The sequence below is a fragment of the Lepidochelys olivacea genome, assembly GCF_965140295.1.
Source record: "Lepidochelys olivacea isolate rLepOli2 genome assembly, chromosome: 22".
Taxonomy (NCBI): Eukaryota; Metazoa; Chordata; order Testudines; family Cheloniidae; genus Lepidochelys; species Lepidochelys olivacea.
In genome coordinates, this window is record NC_140432.1 from 9,080,466 (window position 1) to 9,094,896 (window position 14,431).

The 14,431-nt window shown below is 43.5% G+C and overlaps 1 protein-coding gene across 4 annotated transcripts in view; it reads right to left on the minus strand.

The window, feature by feature from the left end:
• Positions 1-3,256: 3,256 nt before the first annotated feature.
• APLP2 (amyloid beta precursor like protein 2) overlaps positions 3,257-14,431 on the minus strand; it is a 72,933-nt gene continuing 61,758 nt past the window's right edge. For 2 of the 4 annotated variants that reach the window (XM_084611953.1, XM_084611951.1), the window contains 7 exons: positions 13,804-13,903; positions 10,967-11,140; positions 10,272-10,307; positions 7,446-7,528; positions 6,426-6,500; positions 5,553-5,708; positions 3,257-4,785 (listed from right to left, as the gene is read on the minus strand). In XM_084611953.1, the coding sequence (XP_084468079.1) occupies positions 4,684-4,785; positions 5,553-5,708; positions 6,426-6,500; positions 7,446-7,528; positions 10,272-10,307; positions 10,967-11,140; positions 13,804-13,903 (726 nt within the window). In that variant the 3' untranslated portion in view covers positions 3,257-4,683. The remainder of the gene's footprint in view (positions 4,786-5,552; positions 5,709-6,425; positions 6,501-7,445; positions 7,529-10,271; positions 10,308-10,966; positions 11,141-13,803; positions 13,904-14,431) is intronic. The other 2 variants (XM_084611954.1, XM_084611952.1) reach the window with 1 other exon arrangement.

Here is a 14,431-nt window from a genome sequence, read left to right on the forward strand (position 1 = left end):
CTGGCAGCTGTTCATTTTTAGGCTGAGACTATTATAAATAATTCTCTGTAGCTAAGGGCCCTCAGTCATTTTAGGCACTGTTCACACATGCAATAAGACAGTGCCCATCCCAAAGAATTTACAACATAGCAGAAACCAGAAGTGGAGTTAGGAGCAGAATAAAGCAAAGTGGTCTGGCAGGGCAGTAACTACACCTATGGCTAGTTTCTCCCCCACCCCAAAATCCACAAGTAACATGCAAAAGGGTGAAGAGAAATCAGTCTGGGTAGGTATTTAATATGCTTGTTATATTAAAGCATGCTGAGGTCTTCCCTTAAGCATCACCAGGGAGAAAGATACTGCAGCTCCTGTTCTGCCTGCATTGGCCCCTGTGCAACTCTGGTTATCTGAGTGGAACTTTAATGATTCTGTTGAAGGTGCATGAGAAGGGCTAGATTCCAGCCCCCTCTTCCATACCCTTGTTAGGTTAAGGGGAAGTATAAGGCAGCACATTTATTAGTCACTAAAGTGAGCAGATTGGCCTCTGGCATGTACAGGGAGCAGTTCATTTAACTACATAAAAACTAGAGCTAGTCAGAACATTGGTTTTTTCACCCAGAAAAAACCAAACCATGTTGTAGGAAAGGGTTGAGATGAATTTTTCAACTAGAGCTGTAAATCGTGAAAAATTTGGTTCAAAATGACTTTGAAATTTAAAGTTTCAGCTAATTATAGCAAAAAATTAAAATGGTCAAAGTTAAACAATTTTTTGACCTGAAGTGAATTTGGGGGATTTTCGGTTGGCAAAAATTTGAATTTTCATCCTAATTTGGGTCAAGAAAATGGATATGAAAGTCACAGGATTGGAAAACCCTTTCCTACCCAACTCAAGTGTAAAAAAAACAAAACTCTTCAACTTCATACATTGCAGAGAACCACATTTTGAGTGCTCAGAGACCATGCTGAATATGGTATAAATGCCAAGGTAAAGTACTTTGATACTCCCAAGGGAAAGCTCCTTCAATTGTCCTATTAGATGTAGTCTTACAAAAAAAAGTTACTTCTAAATACCAAATTCTTGATTGTGCTGTGATAGGTGGCTCTGGGATATGTTCTGATTCTGCTATATTTGATTAGCACAGCAAGGTCAGGATGGATGCCATCTTCTACTTTGCTGTGTCTCATGGTGTTGGCTAGGAGCGAGCACATAACACCCAAGACCGGTGTTAGGACAAAAGTTCTCTTCCAGCTGTAGTCCTTGCTCCTACAGTCAAGAGTGCAAAGTTGTTGTTCTGTCTTTTGTGCAGTCTAGTTCAAGATGGAGCTTTCACAACTGCACTTGGGAGATAAGGAAATTTAAGCCATAGCCTAAACAGAAATCAGTTAGGATAATTTATGCTTGGGTCAGTTGTAGATGGCTTACCAATGATCTTAATAAAAAAAGTTTAAATACAGTATTAGCTTTGACAGTGCACTGAAACTAAATCATAAGCAATTCATTTTGAGTATGGGACAGACATAAGACCTGGATTCAAGTCTGATGCATAATATTTTATGACTTGGAGGTGAAGCCTAAGCCCTAACTCTAGATCCAGATGTCAACACCCATCATTTGGGGGTGTTTCAGACCATTATAGTGAAGGTCCAGCTGTCAAACAAGGTTTGGATGAGGAGCTACAATGTTATTTAAGTGAAACTCACCATTTAAATGAGTTGTGACAAGCCAAGAGGAGGAGTTTTAGGACAGCAGCTGCTCTTTCCTATAGACTGAATAATTCATTCACAACATGGCACTTCTGAGTGACTAGCCTCTCTGTCATATTAGCCCCTGTATTTTAACCTTTGCATCATCTCTTCTCCCTCACCCTGACCCCCACTGAAACCTATTGGACTCAGAGCACACCAGCTTCAAGAAAGATTAACTCTTAAAATCCTACCTTGGAACCAGATGTGGGAATGGCAATGACTCCACAAGCTATTTTAGCATGATGCAGGAGAGGTAGAGTTCATGCATGGAGGTCACAATTCAGAGAGGGAAGGGTGAGAGCAGCAACATACAAAACTCAAGGAAAGCTGAGAGCCCTGTAGGCCATTCATTTAAACACATTTTGGAAGGGAGAGGCATGCAGAAAATGCCTGTCACATTCTTAAAACAGAGGGTGGCTGCTATATAGATTTAAAGGCACTTTTACTTAGCACCTTTTAAATGTCTTCAGAATGCCACAAACAATGCAAAGTCAAAGGTTTGACACCAAGACAGGAGGTTTAATGGCTTGTCAGTCTTTGTATCCCAGAATGAATTCAGAGAGTGGAGGCTCCAGCTCCCTTCACTTCCACGCCATAGCCTTCCTACAATAGCTCTTGTATGCAATATAACCTGCTGGCATGCATTTAAACCAAACATTAGAACTAAGCTCTCCTGGGGCAGAGGTTAGAGCTAGATCATTGTACTATAAAAATCCCTGATTGTATCTGTCATTGCCAGTTAGAGGGGTGGGTGGAGAGCTGGCAGCCAGAATGGCTTGGCCAGCTTGCTTTAGAAGACTTATCTTTTCCATAACTGCTGTTTGAGATATGGAATAGACATGAGCAACACATTAGTGAGCATACTTGCCCCATGCACCGCTGCTGGAAGTTTTTCCCCTTAGCAGTGTCTCTAGGGGACCAGCTCCGGCACCCTCTGGAGTGGTGCCATTGGTTCCCCCCTACCCCTGTTACTTCTTGCTGGAAACTGACAGTGGGGAAGGAGGCTGAACCCCCATGGATTCCAGGTGCACACACCCCTAATATGGAATGGACATAAGCAAGCCCTCCAAGAACACCACTAGTCCTGACACTTCTAAGGGAGCATACCAGCATCAACCTGTACCCAGGGAATAAATTTGGCATCAGAACTAGCTAACTTGGAATGCATTTTGGAAACAATCTGAACATGAACAGAAGCCATGGCTCAGACATTGGAGTACCTGGTTTGTTTGACAGCTGCAGCCTGAAGAGAGACAGCTATAAAGTAGTCCTCACGGTTGGTTTACATCACTATTGTCCCCTTCTCTTCACAAAGGTTAGCAGAGCTGAGTGCACTATGAATGTTCCTTGTGCTGGTGCAGGGAGAATACTTCCCCCTCAGTAACAGTGAGCAGCAGTCCTTTCATTCAAGGACTAACTATGAACTGGAGTTGTAGGTGTGCAAAAAAGGGAAAAACTCCCCTGGGCTTTGACAAGGGCAAGGAGGGAAGACAAGATCCCGAACACCCATGAAGAAAGAAAGAAATCGATCTGGAAGTTAAAGTGTTTATTGATGTGTTTAAACTTTGTACATTCCCCACAGACCACATTAAGGAGTTTGCAGGTTAAGTTAAATCTGTGCATAGTGGGAAGAGACACGGAAGGGGGGGGAGGGGAAACAAAGTCACAGGAAAATAGAAAAAATACACCACAGGTTACCAGAACCTCCAGATTTAAAAAAGCCATGAGCATGAACATCAACTATACAAGCATTACAAAGACATGATGGTAAATGGAACACCGTGCCCCCCCCGGCCCCTGCTCTCCTCAGGGTCTGTGCATCCAGTTTTCTGTAAAATAGGCAGTATCCATTTCCTATCTCTCTCCCACATCCCCAACTTGAAGTAAAATCCCATGTTATTCAGTTCCCCAAATGCTTGATTATTGCAAGGCTTGGGCATTCTGACCATGCACACAACTCCAGAACAGCCCAGCCTCATTAGAAAGAGATGCAGAGCTCCAAAACCTCCATTTGGAGACTACTTACCATGTGGTAGGGGGAGGGTGGACTGGAGAAAGTTACAAAGTAGTAGCAACAGGGCACAGCTAATGCCAGATGGGCACTGAAGGAGGCTGGTTAGAGGATCAGAAGGCGGGATTTAAATTCAATATCAAAGACTTCCAACTGTAGAGCAAGACTGAATTGAGAAGATCAGGGGAATGTGCAGACTCCAGAACAACCATGTTCTAACATTCCACTAGAATGGCTATAAACAAAGATGCTAGAAGCCTTTTAACTCCTTGCCTCCAGGGAGTCTAGATTCCTAGAAACCACACCACTATGCTGCAGAAGTGCACAGATCACTGGCAGGCAGCAGGGGATTTTTATAAAGCTGTTCGTTAATCTTTTTGAATTGCACCCTTAGTTATGTTCTCTCAGCTCCTAACCCTATTTAATCTCTTTGCAACTTCTGGCAAAATTCACTTAAAAAAAGAATACTGCTTTATATATAAAAGCCAAAATGACCAAAGAGCCACAAGTGTCTTCTTTATACAATGTGGCTGGTACAAATGACCTTCAATATACAAGTGGTCTATCAGAAATAAAAATCAACATTTCCCATTTATATATATAGCGCTTGTATCAGACGACAACACAACAGAACTGGGATTTTCAGATTAATTTTTTAAAAAAGAAAAACTACATCTCAGTCAAATATCTGCAATAGATCCATTTGTCCCATTTAAGAAGATTTATATATCATATATTGTTATATTATCATTTCTTCACCCATTTAAAAGAATGGAAATTGCATCTCTACAGTAGTAATTATAGTCTTAATGATCCAGGAGTTCTGAATGTAAGATGAAGTCCCCTTGAAGCAACTGTTGGTCAGGAGTCTATCCAAAACACTGGACCATTTTGGCCCTCCCTGCCCTGCCCCTTTGCCGGTCAGGGCTGCTGCATTTTCAGATCCTTTAAATCTGCATCTGCTCCAGGTATTTGTAAGTTGGGTTCTCATAGCCATGGTTCTGCATCTTGTTCAGATGCCGCTCCTCTGGGGTAAGCATTGGGTCAACCTTAAAAAGAGACCAGACAGTTACCAAACTCAATGGAGTCCCCACAGCAATTTGCAGGTCTAACTTCTTCACAACTATGGTTGTTGGGAAGGCGCTAGACCTACAGGTGGCAAGATACAACAAATACCATCAGCCACTGGAGGCAGCTGCTTGTTTATTCCCTGGCAAGTGGTGAAAAATTCAGAAGCTGTCTGGCTCCGAAGGCCTTCTCTTGCCTGCCCTCTGCCCCACATAGACGGAGCAGTGGATAGAGAAGAATGTTTCTTTAGGACACTTAAACAGCATGGTACAAATATGAATGTGAAACAGATCATGTCTCTTTACATGCTGGAGGAAGAGGTAAAGCAGCCCAGCTGCACTAAGTCACCATTACAGCTAGGATAAAGATCAAGTTGCTGCTGCCTCCCAGCTCCATGCACTTTAATAGCTGCTACATTATGTGGAGGGTGAATTACTATCCATCAGACCTGCTTATTCCCTTGCTCAAGATTTAGGCTTGAAAGCTCATTTAATGCCAAATCCCATCTTCAGACAGACACGGATGCCTAACTCAATTCTTTGTGATTAGTGAAGACCACTGTTAAGTGGTAGATCCCAGCATGAGACACTAATGAAAAAATACCTGCATGCTAATACATAAGCCAGAACCCTGTAGGAGCTGAGATGCTTAAATCTGAGGATACTGCACAAAGGGGTGTCAGCATCATAAACTAACTCAATGCTAACAATTACCCTGCTCAGTTAGTATAGCAGAAGCTGTGTCTCACCTCCACAATCCCATGGCTGATGGTCCCATACTGCCTCTTCCTTAGCATCACCAAGCTGATTACTATAACTGTGGCTATGGCAACTGCAATCACCAAGAGACCGATGAGGGCACTGCTGCTCAAACTGAAGTCCTCACGAAGGGAGCTATCATTATCCTGCAGAGAAGGGGGGGAGGGGGTGAGAAGGAGATACTTAAATGCAACCCTAGGAGGTAGCCACCAATAAGGTCTTAAACCATCTGTGATATGAAGACATGAGCGATTATGCTTGGCACCCTGAATATTTAAGGAGTACTTGTGGCACCTTAGAGACTAATCAATTTGAGCATAAGTTTTCATGAGCTACAGCTCACTTCATCGGATGCATGCTGTTGAAACTCACTTCATCGGATGTGTACTGTGGAAACAATTTCCACAGTATGCATCCGATGAAGTGAGCTGTAGCTCACGAAAGCTCACGCTCAAATAAATTGGTTAGTCTCTAAGGTGCCACAAGTACTCCTTTTCTTTTTGCGAATACAGACTAACCCGGCTGTTACTCTGAAACCTGAATATTTAACATCTCCCTGCCTTGCAAAAAGGGAATCTAACAAATGGTTTCCCACAAGATGCTGACCCATGCTGCTTATGGGTCCCACAAGGCATTTTTAAGCAAGTCAGTGTCATTCTCTTTATTGGTAGCTACGTAGAACTGTAGTTCTAGGGAAGAAATCAGAGCAATGCCACTCCCTGCAAGGTATCAGCAGGGTTCCGCCATTCCCAAAACTTTAGAGACATCTCAGAGTAAGTGGACACACAGAAACACCAGACGCTGAAATTGATTTTAGGATTCACTAACTGCTAAGTCCCTTTTTTGGGTGGCCACATACATACCGGCTCATCCACCAGTCCACCGACTCGCTCTGCATTGAAAATCATTTCCTTCACATCAAGGGTTTCATCAATTACCTGAAAACAGTCACGAAGGCATTTTATACAAGGAGCCAGGAACAACAGGCACAGGATCTCATGGCTGGAGAAGAGACCTTTCCTGCACAATGCAGCAGAGTGCTTTGGCTGGGTCAACAGCCACTCAACTCTGCTAGATGCCCACCACCTTCTCACCCTCTCATAAGAAGGGGATAGCCATCAGCCATTTACAGCCACTGTGCCAGCATCACAACATGCAGGAATAATTAAACTGAGGCCAAGCTGAGACTATCTCAAGGACCTTGGTTCAACTGCAGACATTTGCTTTGGGCACTTCAGCTGTGTTACATAAATCGATCCTCTTGGCTTTAAAATGAATTTAGAAGTCAAACCCCAGTGTTGATTTTACCCAAGAAGGAGGGCAAGGAGGCAGCAACTAGAATTCAACTCATTCATGCCACTGAAGATCGAACCAATACCAACAGTAAACAGTGTATGCACCGTGTCACTGGCTTTCAGTTTCAGTGGCCAGCAAAGCTTGTTAAACCACTGAAAAACATCGCCAAAACCATCAGCTGCTTAGTAGATGTGGTCTTATTGTAGAGGTGGAGCAGAACAGCACTCAGTACATTTGATGTGATCTGAAGACAGGCAGCTGCCTAACAAAGGTGGGTTTTCAGCAGGTTTCATTGTCTATCAAAGAGCTCTGCTTTCTATCTAGGGAAGCCATTTCTAAACCAGACACTTCAACAAGTCATTCTACAACTGGGGGCTCTGGATCTCCCCCTTCCCTTGTCCTCCCACACTTGCAGCACTAAACAGTATTAGGAAATTATGTTAGTCAGAAAACCAACTCCCCTGCACCATATGGATAATGAAAACACTGACATTCCATGAGCAGGAAAAAGGCATGGAAATAAGCCACCAATGTTCATTAGTCTCCAAGTCAGGCTGTGCTTTAGAAAATACAGGCAGAGGGCTTACCACATTCTCATCCACTTTGTTCTTGCTGTTAATCACTTTCTCTTCAGCCCCAATCAGTCCATCCAGATCAGCCATGCCAGAACCTACACCAAAAAGGTTAAGTGTTACATTAGATGTAGGCAGACACCATTCATCATACCTTAGCAGCAACTAGGAAAGATTGCCTACTCTCCGGAGTGCTGTCACTGCGAGTGAGATTCAGAGTGCAGGCTGCCAATTACTAGCCCCTCTTCATGCTATGCTTCAGGAGGGGGAGCTGGTGCTAAGCTACAGTGAAACGATTTGGGGGTTTCCTGGTGGATGAAGACAAATGCAGTGGGTATGACTGGAGAGGAGAGGATACACAAAAAGGTGTTGAGTGTAAATCCACAACTATTCTGCTACAAAAACCCTGTTATGGCAACAAATAAAGGGAGCGGAGAAGAACACTGCTGGATCACCATGACTCCAGGAAGGTAGAACATACCCTCCTCTCCCTTAACAGTGCACAGGGAGCACTTTACACAACAGCACGGTCAGCACCATCTCTGTCAGGATCAAGCACATCAGCAAGTGCCTCAGGAACAGGAGTTGCAAGGTCACCCAGCACAGCTCTGTAATGAGCTGTTGTCCCATCACTGGCACAGGCCCAAAAGCAATCAATCCCAGAGAAAGGTGGGAGAAAATAAGCTAGTCCTTGAATCAGAGTATCACTCATCCATGACTAGGCTGAAATCTAGTGTGGGCTGCAAAGGAGAACATCAACTAACAACAGGCTGCTCTGCATAAACAGTTTGATCTGGAGCTTTTATAAATAGATCAGAACAGAAAAGGCTGATGCAACACAACTTAGGTCTACAGCTAACAACTTGGGAGATGGCGAGCATCAAATATCAGGGTATGCAAAACAAGTGTCCTTCACAACACCTATGACAAAGCAAAGGGGACAATGGGGCTGCAATCCAAACTCAGCTGAGCCTCCAGCTTCAGAGTGGGGCATTTGGGGAAAATATTACATACAGCACTTAATACAGTACTTCTAAATGATTGAACACACCTCTGGGCACTTGCTGAGCTTGCAGCCTGGCTAATGCATTATATTAGCTGCTGATGGAGTTGTTGCAAGTTCTCTGATGAGGGGGAGGAAAGGAGAGTTGGCTCCAGGGCAAGCCTTCACCATGACAGCTTTTATTGCCTGAAAATGCCAAGGAAACGAATGTCTCACTCCAGCTCCGCCAGGAAGGAGCTGCTGGGGTTTTATTGCATCCCCTTCCCCATATGCTTCTTTGGAGACATTCAGTTTCTAGGCACAACCACAGCTGCCTGTCACTTTCCAGGGCTGCACAGGTGGGTCACTTTACTGTGAAAGTGAATAGTTCAGAGTTTCTGGAGATATTAACCGAAAGTGTTTCTAGAGAACCATCTTGTCAACCCTGGCCTGAGGCTGTTTGCCCAGTTCTAAGGAGCCAACATAGCTGTCTCTAAGCTGGGAATTCAGCTGCTGTGACAAGTATTGCCATTTGGTATAGTGCTGTGCACTGTTCAATACCCCAAGCTTCTTGGAGCTCAGAGATACAGCTGATTAGATTATATACATCCCTGGAAAACAGCAGCTTTTTATGGAATATCCTGAAAGAGGGAGAATGTAGGGCCTGATCCTCTGCCCCTGAAGTCAGTGGGAGCTTTGCTATTTACTTAAACGGGAAAAGATCAGCCTGTTCCTCACTTCTTGAATTCAATGTGAAAGTACAGTGTCCACATTCAGTCAGCTGCCAATTGTTCCAGACCACAAATGGAGCTCACTTCAGTTGCAGTTAAACAAATATTCAAAAGTGAAACGAGTTGCAGGCTATCCAACCTCTGGACTACAACAGTGACTTGTGTCGTTATTAAACGGTTATAAAAAAAAGTTCACCTTGGGAAATTTTGGAGCAAATTTAGAATCAAAAGCAGGTTGAAGCAAATGGGATCCCTTCCAGCATGCTACATGAGCACGACTAAATAGCAAGGGTCTTCATACACAAACGTTACTACAAGACTTGCCTTCTCCTAGAGAAGGCACACTCAGACTAGTAGACAAGCTAGGTCTGATTCTACAGTATTTAACAAAGGATTTGACAAATTAAAGCAATTTGTTTACTGTCAGTTCTCCACCTCCCAGTCAATCCCCCTTCAGCCAGAGTCCTTTGCTGCATGAATTAAGCAAGAGCTAGCAATGTTGGTATACCTAAAAGCAGAAATAGATGAACACTGAGAACTAGTACAGTACAAAGACATTCTAGATGTTAAAAAGGGAAGATGCAAAGGATACTATAAAGCAGAGTGAATGAATGAATGAATCATTTGCCTGCATGATACTAGGTCCCACTAGATACATGCCCTGTTGGGTACTGTCTGAGTGCCAGAGCGAATCCTCACCCTCTCTCCAGAGTTGCTCACTCCTGTGTTAGTGCGGTCACCAGAACAGACACTACAGTACATGAAACTGTATTTGGAGTTACCTTCCATGCTGTCAAATTTCTTTGAACCAGTGCTAAACATCTCTCAAAATAAGATGGTGAGAACTGCTACACAATTCCCAAGGGGACTGCTGAACCTAAATTGCTTTTGGGGGCAAACTAATTATGCATTCCTAGAATTCCTGTGATAGACTGGAAAAAGGTCACTGATGCAATCAAACTAACCTGTTTCTTTAGCAAAACAGGGCATGGCTAAGTCAGCCCTGGTCATCTACACAGAGCAGGAAGGTGAAAAGAAGGTGAGATTGAGAAACTAAAAATGAAGCTACCAAACACTGTAAAGGTAGGGGAGTGATGGGAGACACTGAGGGAGCAGCTTAGAACCAACCTTTCTTCATTGGATGGTACAAATCCGGCTGAGGATCTAGCAGGAGGGAAAACAAAAACAAAAATAGCAGAAAAAGGAGATTAAGAGAGAAAGGGAAAAAGGCTTCTGCGTGATTTCTGACTGACCCTGCATAAAGCTTTTATTTTACAGCTTTGTTATAGCTTAGTCTGTTCAGGCATTTTAAAAAATATATTAAAAAGCCACACAAATGCCAGCTGTCAACACCCTTTGATTAAAAAGACTCCCCCACAGCAGTTTTTGGTAACAAAGTTCAATGTTACACTGGAGCATTTTGGTTAGACAAAGAATTCCAGAATCAAGCAGCACCAAAAAAAAAAAAAAAAAAAAAAAAAATTAGCATACCCTGCAAAGGGAAATTAATAAAATTCCGGAAATGGCCAACAGCATCAAAATCAAGGACAAACTAAGATGGCTATTAGGGACTGCAGATTACTAGCTGCACTGGCTCTGTCCCAAACCAGTAGAGCATCTTCTGATGAGATGGACAGCTTAGGTTTTATATCATACAGGCAGCTTTGACAGTAGTGCTCTCATGGGAAATTCTGCAGCAAATGCTTCAGCCCTGAAAGTCCACAGAGGGATAGAGCACACTGTATTGCATGGGCTTTGATGTCCATTTCAGCTGAATGTGTTCAGGTTCCCTAAAACAAATGCACACTTTTGGCTCTACGTACCTTCGTTTCCAGGCAAGGCTGGGAAGGTCTTCACCTGGAATGGACGGAAGGGTTTGCCCTCCTGGAGGGGTATCTCTTCACTTTCCTCAGAGCTCACTCGGACATCTACCTGGGACTCTGAGATGGAAGATGTGAACTGGTCCATGTCAGTACGCTGCTCCTGAAGCAGTTCATCTGTAACAGTGAACAAGCAGCCAGGGAGAAGAGTAAGAGGAGGAAGAAATTGTTCCCTATACTGAATGCAGTTGCTAGAACTCCTCATTGCTTCAAGAACAACAATTTTTGCTCCTCAGAATGCAGTTGTGCCATCTGGTTGTCTTTTATAGGGACAGGGACACACAGAGACACTAGTTTGAAGAGGCTGCAACATGAACGTCTGCAGGGGGAAACGAATGCTTTGTAGCCTCTCTCAAAGAATGTTCAAATCATCATCTTCTGTATGGTCAGGGTTTTAGAAAGGCAATAACTTACTCCTTGCCCTATAGAAAACTCCTGCTATTTTGGTAATGTGCTGTGTAACAGCAGCATGCAGCTGGTCCTTGAAGCTACAATACACCAGAACTAGGATTATAGCTCAGCCAGCTAATGATTTGTTCTTTAGACCATGCCAATTTGTGTCCCTTTGTTTCAACACCTTGCACTGTTTAAGGATTAGAATTTTCCTACAATGTCTATCTAAATTCTCATATTGGTACCCATCAGTATAGTAGCCGAGTGCTTACGGAAGAGTGGTAGACTTTGAATAAAAGGGATCAAATATAGACAGACTGAGTCGGCTGGGGGAGAAAGTGGGGTGCATGATCCTTTAAATGTAGTTGGTGTGGGGCAGCGGGGGAAGCTGGTCTTCCTGTGGGTTGCCAGACTTAAGACCTGTGTTAAGTCTGAAGGAGGATCTCCATCCTGGGCCGTCAATAAAGACACTGGCTAGAGGAGGTGGTACAATCTGAACCAAGAGACATTTGTGACAAGGGGTGTATGGTGGGGGTGAATGAGACAGTGACATTCCAATTATAGGGCAGGGATCTGCTTGTACTCACTGATCTCCTTTTTACCCCAGGGCAGGGAAGAAAGGAGGCTTGAGAGTTACTGTGAAATTGTTGTAGCCTTTTATAGCTTCACAGTTTAAAGCCAAAAGGGACCTTTACAAGAGCTAGTCTCCTATATAGCACAGGCCAGAGAATTTTTACCATTCAATGCTGGCATCAGCCAAATCATTTGTAGTTGAACTAGAGCCTAGAATCGGAACTGGAAGGGACCTCGAGAGCTCATCTAGTCCAGACCCCTGCACTCTTGGCAGGACTAAGTATTATCTAGACCATCCCTGACAGGTGTTTGTTCAACCTGCTCTTAAAAATCCCCAGTGATGGAGATTCCACCACCACCTCCCTAGACAATTTATTCCAGTGCTTAATCACCCTGACAGGAAGTTTTTCCTAATGCCCAATCTAAACCACCCTTGCTGCCATTTAAGTCCATTGCTTCTTGTCCTAGCCTCAGAGGTTAACAATAATTTTTCTCTGTCCTCCTTGTAACAACCTTTTATGTACTTGAAAAAGGTATGTCCCCTCTCAGTCTTCTTCAGACTAAAAACAAACCCAGTTTTTTCAATCTTCCCTCATAGGTCATGTCTTCTAGACCTTTCATCATTTTTGTTGCTCTTCTCCGGACTTTCTCCAATTTGTCCACATCTTTCCTGGAATGTGGTGCCCAGCACCGGACACAATACTCCAGTTGAGGCCTAATCAGTGCAGAGTAGGGCAGAAGAATTACTTGTAGTGTCTTGCTTACAATACTCCTGCTAATGCATCCCAGAACGATGTTTGCTTTTTTTGCAACAGCATTACACTGTTGACTCATTTAGCTTGTGATCCACTCTGACACCCAGATCCCCTTTCTGCAGTACTCCTTCCTAGGCGGTCATTTCCCACTTTGTATGTGTGCAACTGATTGTTCCTTCCCAAGTAGAGTACTTCGCATTTGTCCTTATTCAATTGCATCCTATTTACTTCAGACTATTTCTCCAGATCATTTTGAATTTTAATCCTACCCTCCAAAGCACTTGCAACCCCTCCATCTTGGTATCGTCTGCAAACTTTAAGTGTACTCTCTATGCCATTATCTAAATCATTGAAGATATTGAACAGAACAGGACCCAGAACTGATCCCTGCGGGACCCTACTTGTTATGCCCTTCCAACATGACTGAACCACTGATAGCTATTCTCTCTCTGGGAACGATTTTCCAACCAGTTATGTACCCACCTTGTAGTAGCTCTAGATTCTATTTCCGAGTTTGCTTATGAGGAGGTCATGTGAGACCGTAAGAAAAGCCTTACTGAAGTCAAGATATACCACATCTACCGCTTCCCCCCAATACGTCCACAAAGCTTTTTACCCTGTCAAAGAAAGCTATCAGGTTGGTTTGACAGGATTTGTTTTTGACAAATCCATGCTGACTGTTACTTATCACCTTATCACCTAGGTGTTTGCAAATTGATTGCTTAATTATTTGCTCCATTATCTTTCTGGGTACAGAAGGTAAGCTGACTGGTCTGTAATTCCCCGGGTTGTCCTTATTTCCCTTTGTATAGGTGGGCACTATATTTACCCTTTTCCAGTCTTCTGGAATGTCTCCCATCTTCCATGACTTTTCAAAGATAATTGCTAATGGCTCAGATATGTCCTCAGTCAGCTCCTTGAGTATTCTAGGATGCATTTCATCAGGCCCTGGTGATTTGAATCTCAGACAATCTCACTTTGCCCTGAGAAATGTGGCCTTGGTGGGGTTTTTTTTGGAGCTGTCCTAGTTTATCAGCACCAGCATAGAGAAGTACTAACCGATCTCATCCTGGATTTCTTCAGCCACGTATGGTACCTTGTAGAGCAGAGATAGGCTTTGATTCATCCTCTCCTCAATCACATGGAGATGTGTCATCACCTGACAACACAAAAGGGCCAATTTAAGAACCACAGAAGGTAATGCATCTGTAGTATCATCATCTTTCAGAAACAGGACCACAGAGTTTGCCCTAGGATCAGACAGTTCACTGGTACATCAAGTCAGATATCCCAACTGTGGCACTGGCTTATATCATGCTCCACAGGAAGGCAGCCTCCACATAAAGCAACAAGCCATTTGCACATTGCAGCAGGGGCCAGGGAGGAATCCTACTTCCTACAGCAATCAGTTTTTTCTCAGAAGCATACAAATTGATGCTGACAGACATTAACTATGGTCAATATTAAATACTGTTTCATGTAACTGCAGACAAGTAGTAAACTGAAAATCCTGCCTCCCTTTGGCAGTGGAGACCTCCAAGTGTGCCAAGGTGTACAGGGCAGGGCCCCTGGTCTAACAGACTGCACGTGAGTGAAGACCCAAAGGATGGCAAGAATGTTTACAAGCCAAACAAAAAGCATGGTTTTGGCAATACAATGCTGAGTCTACACAGAACTTCTGGGCAAA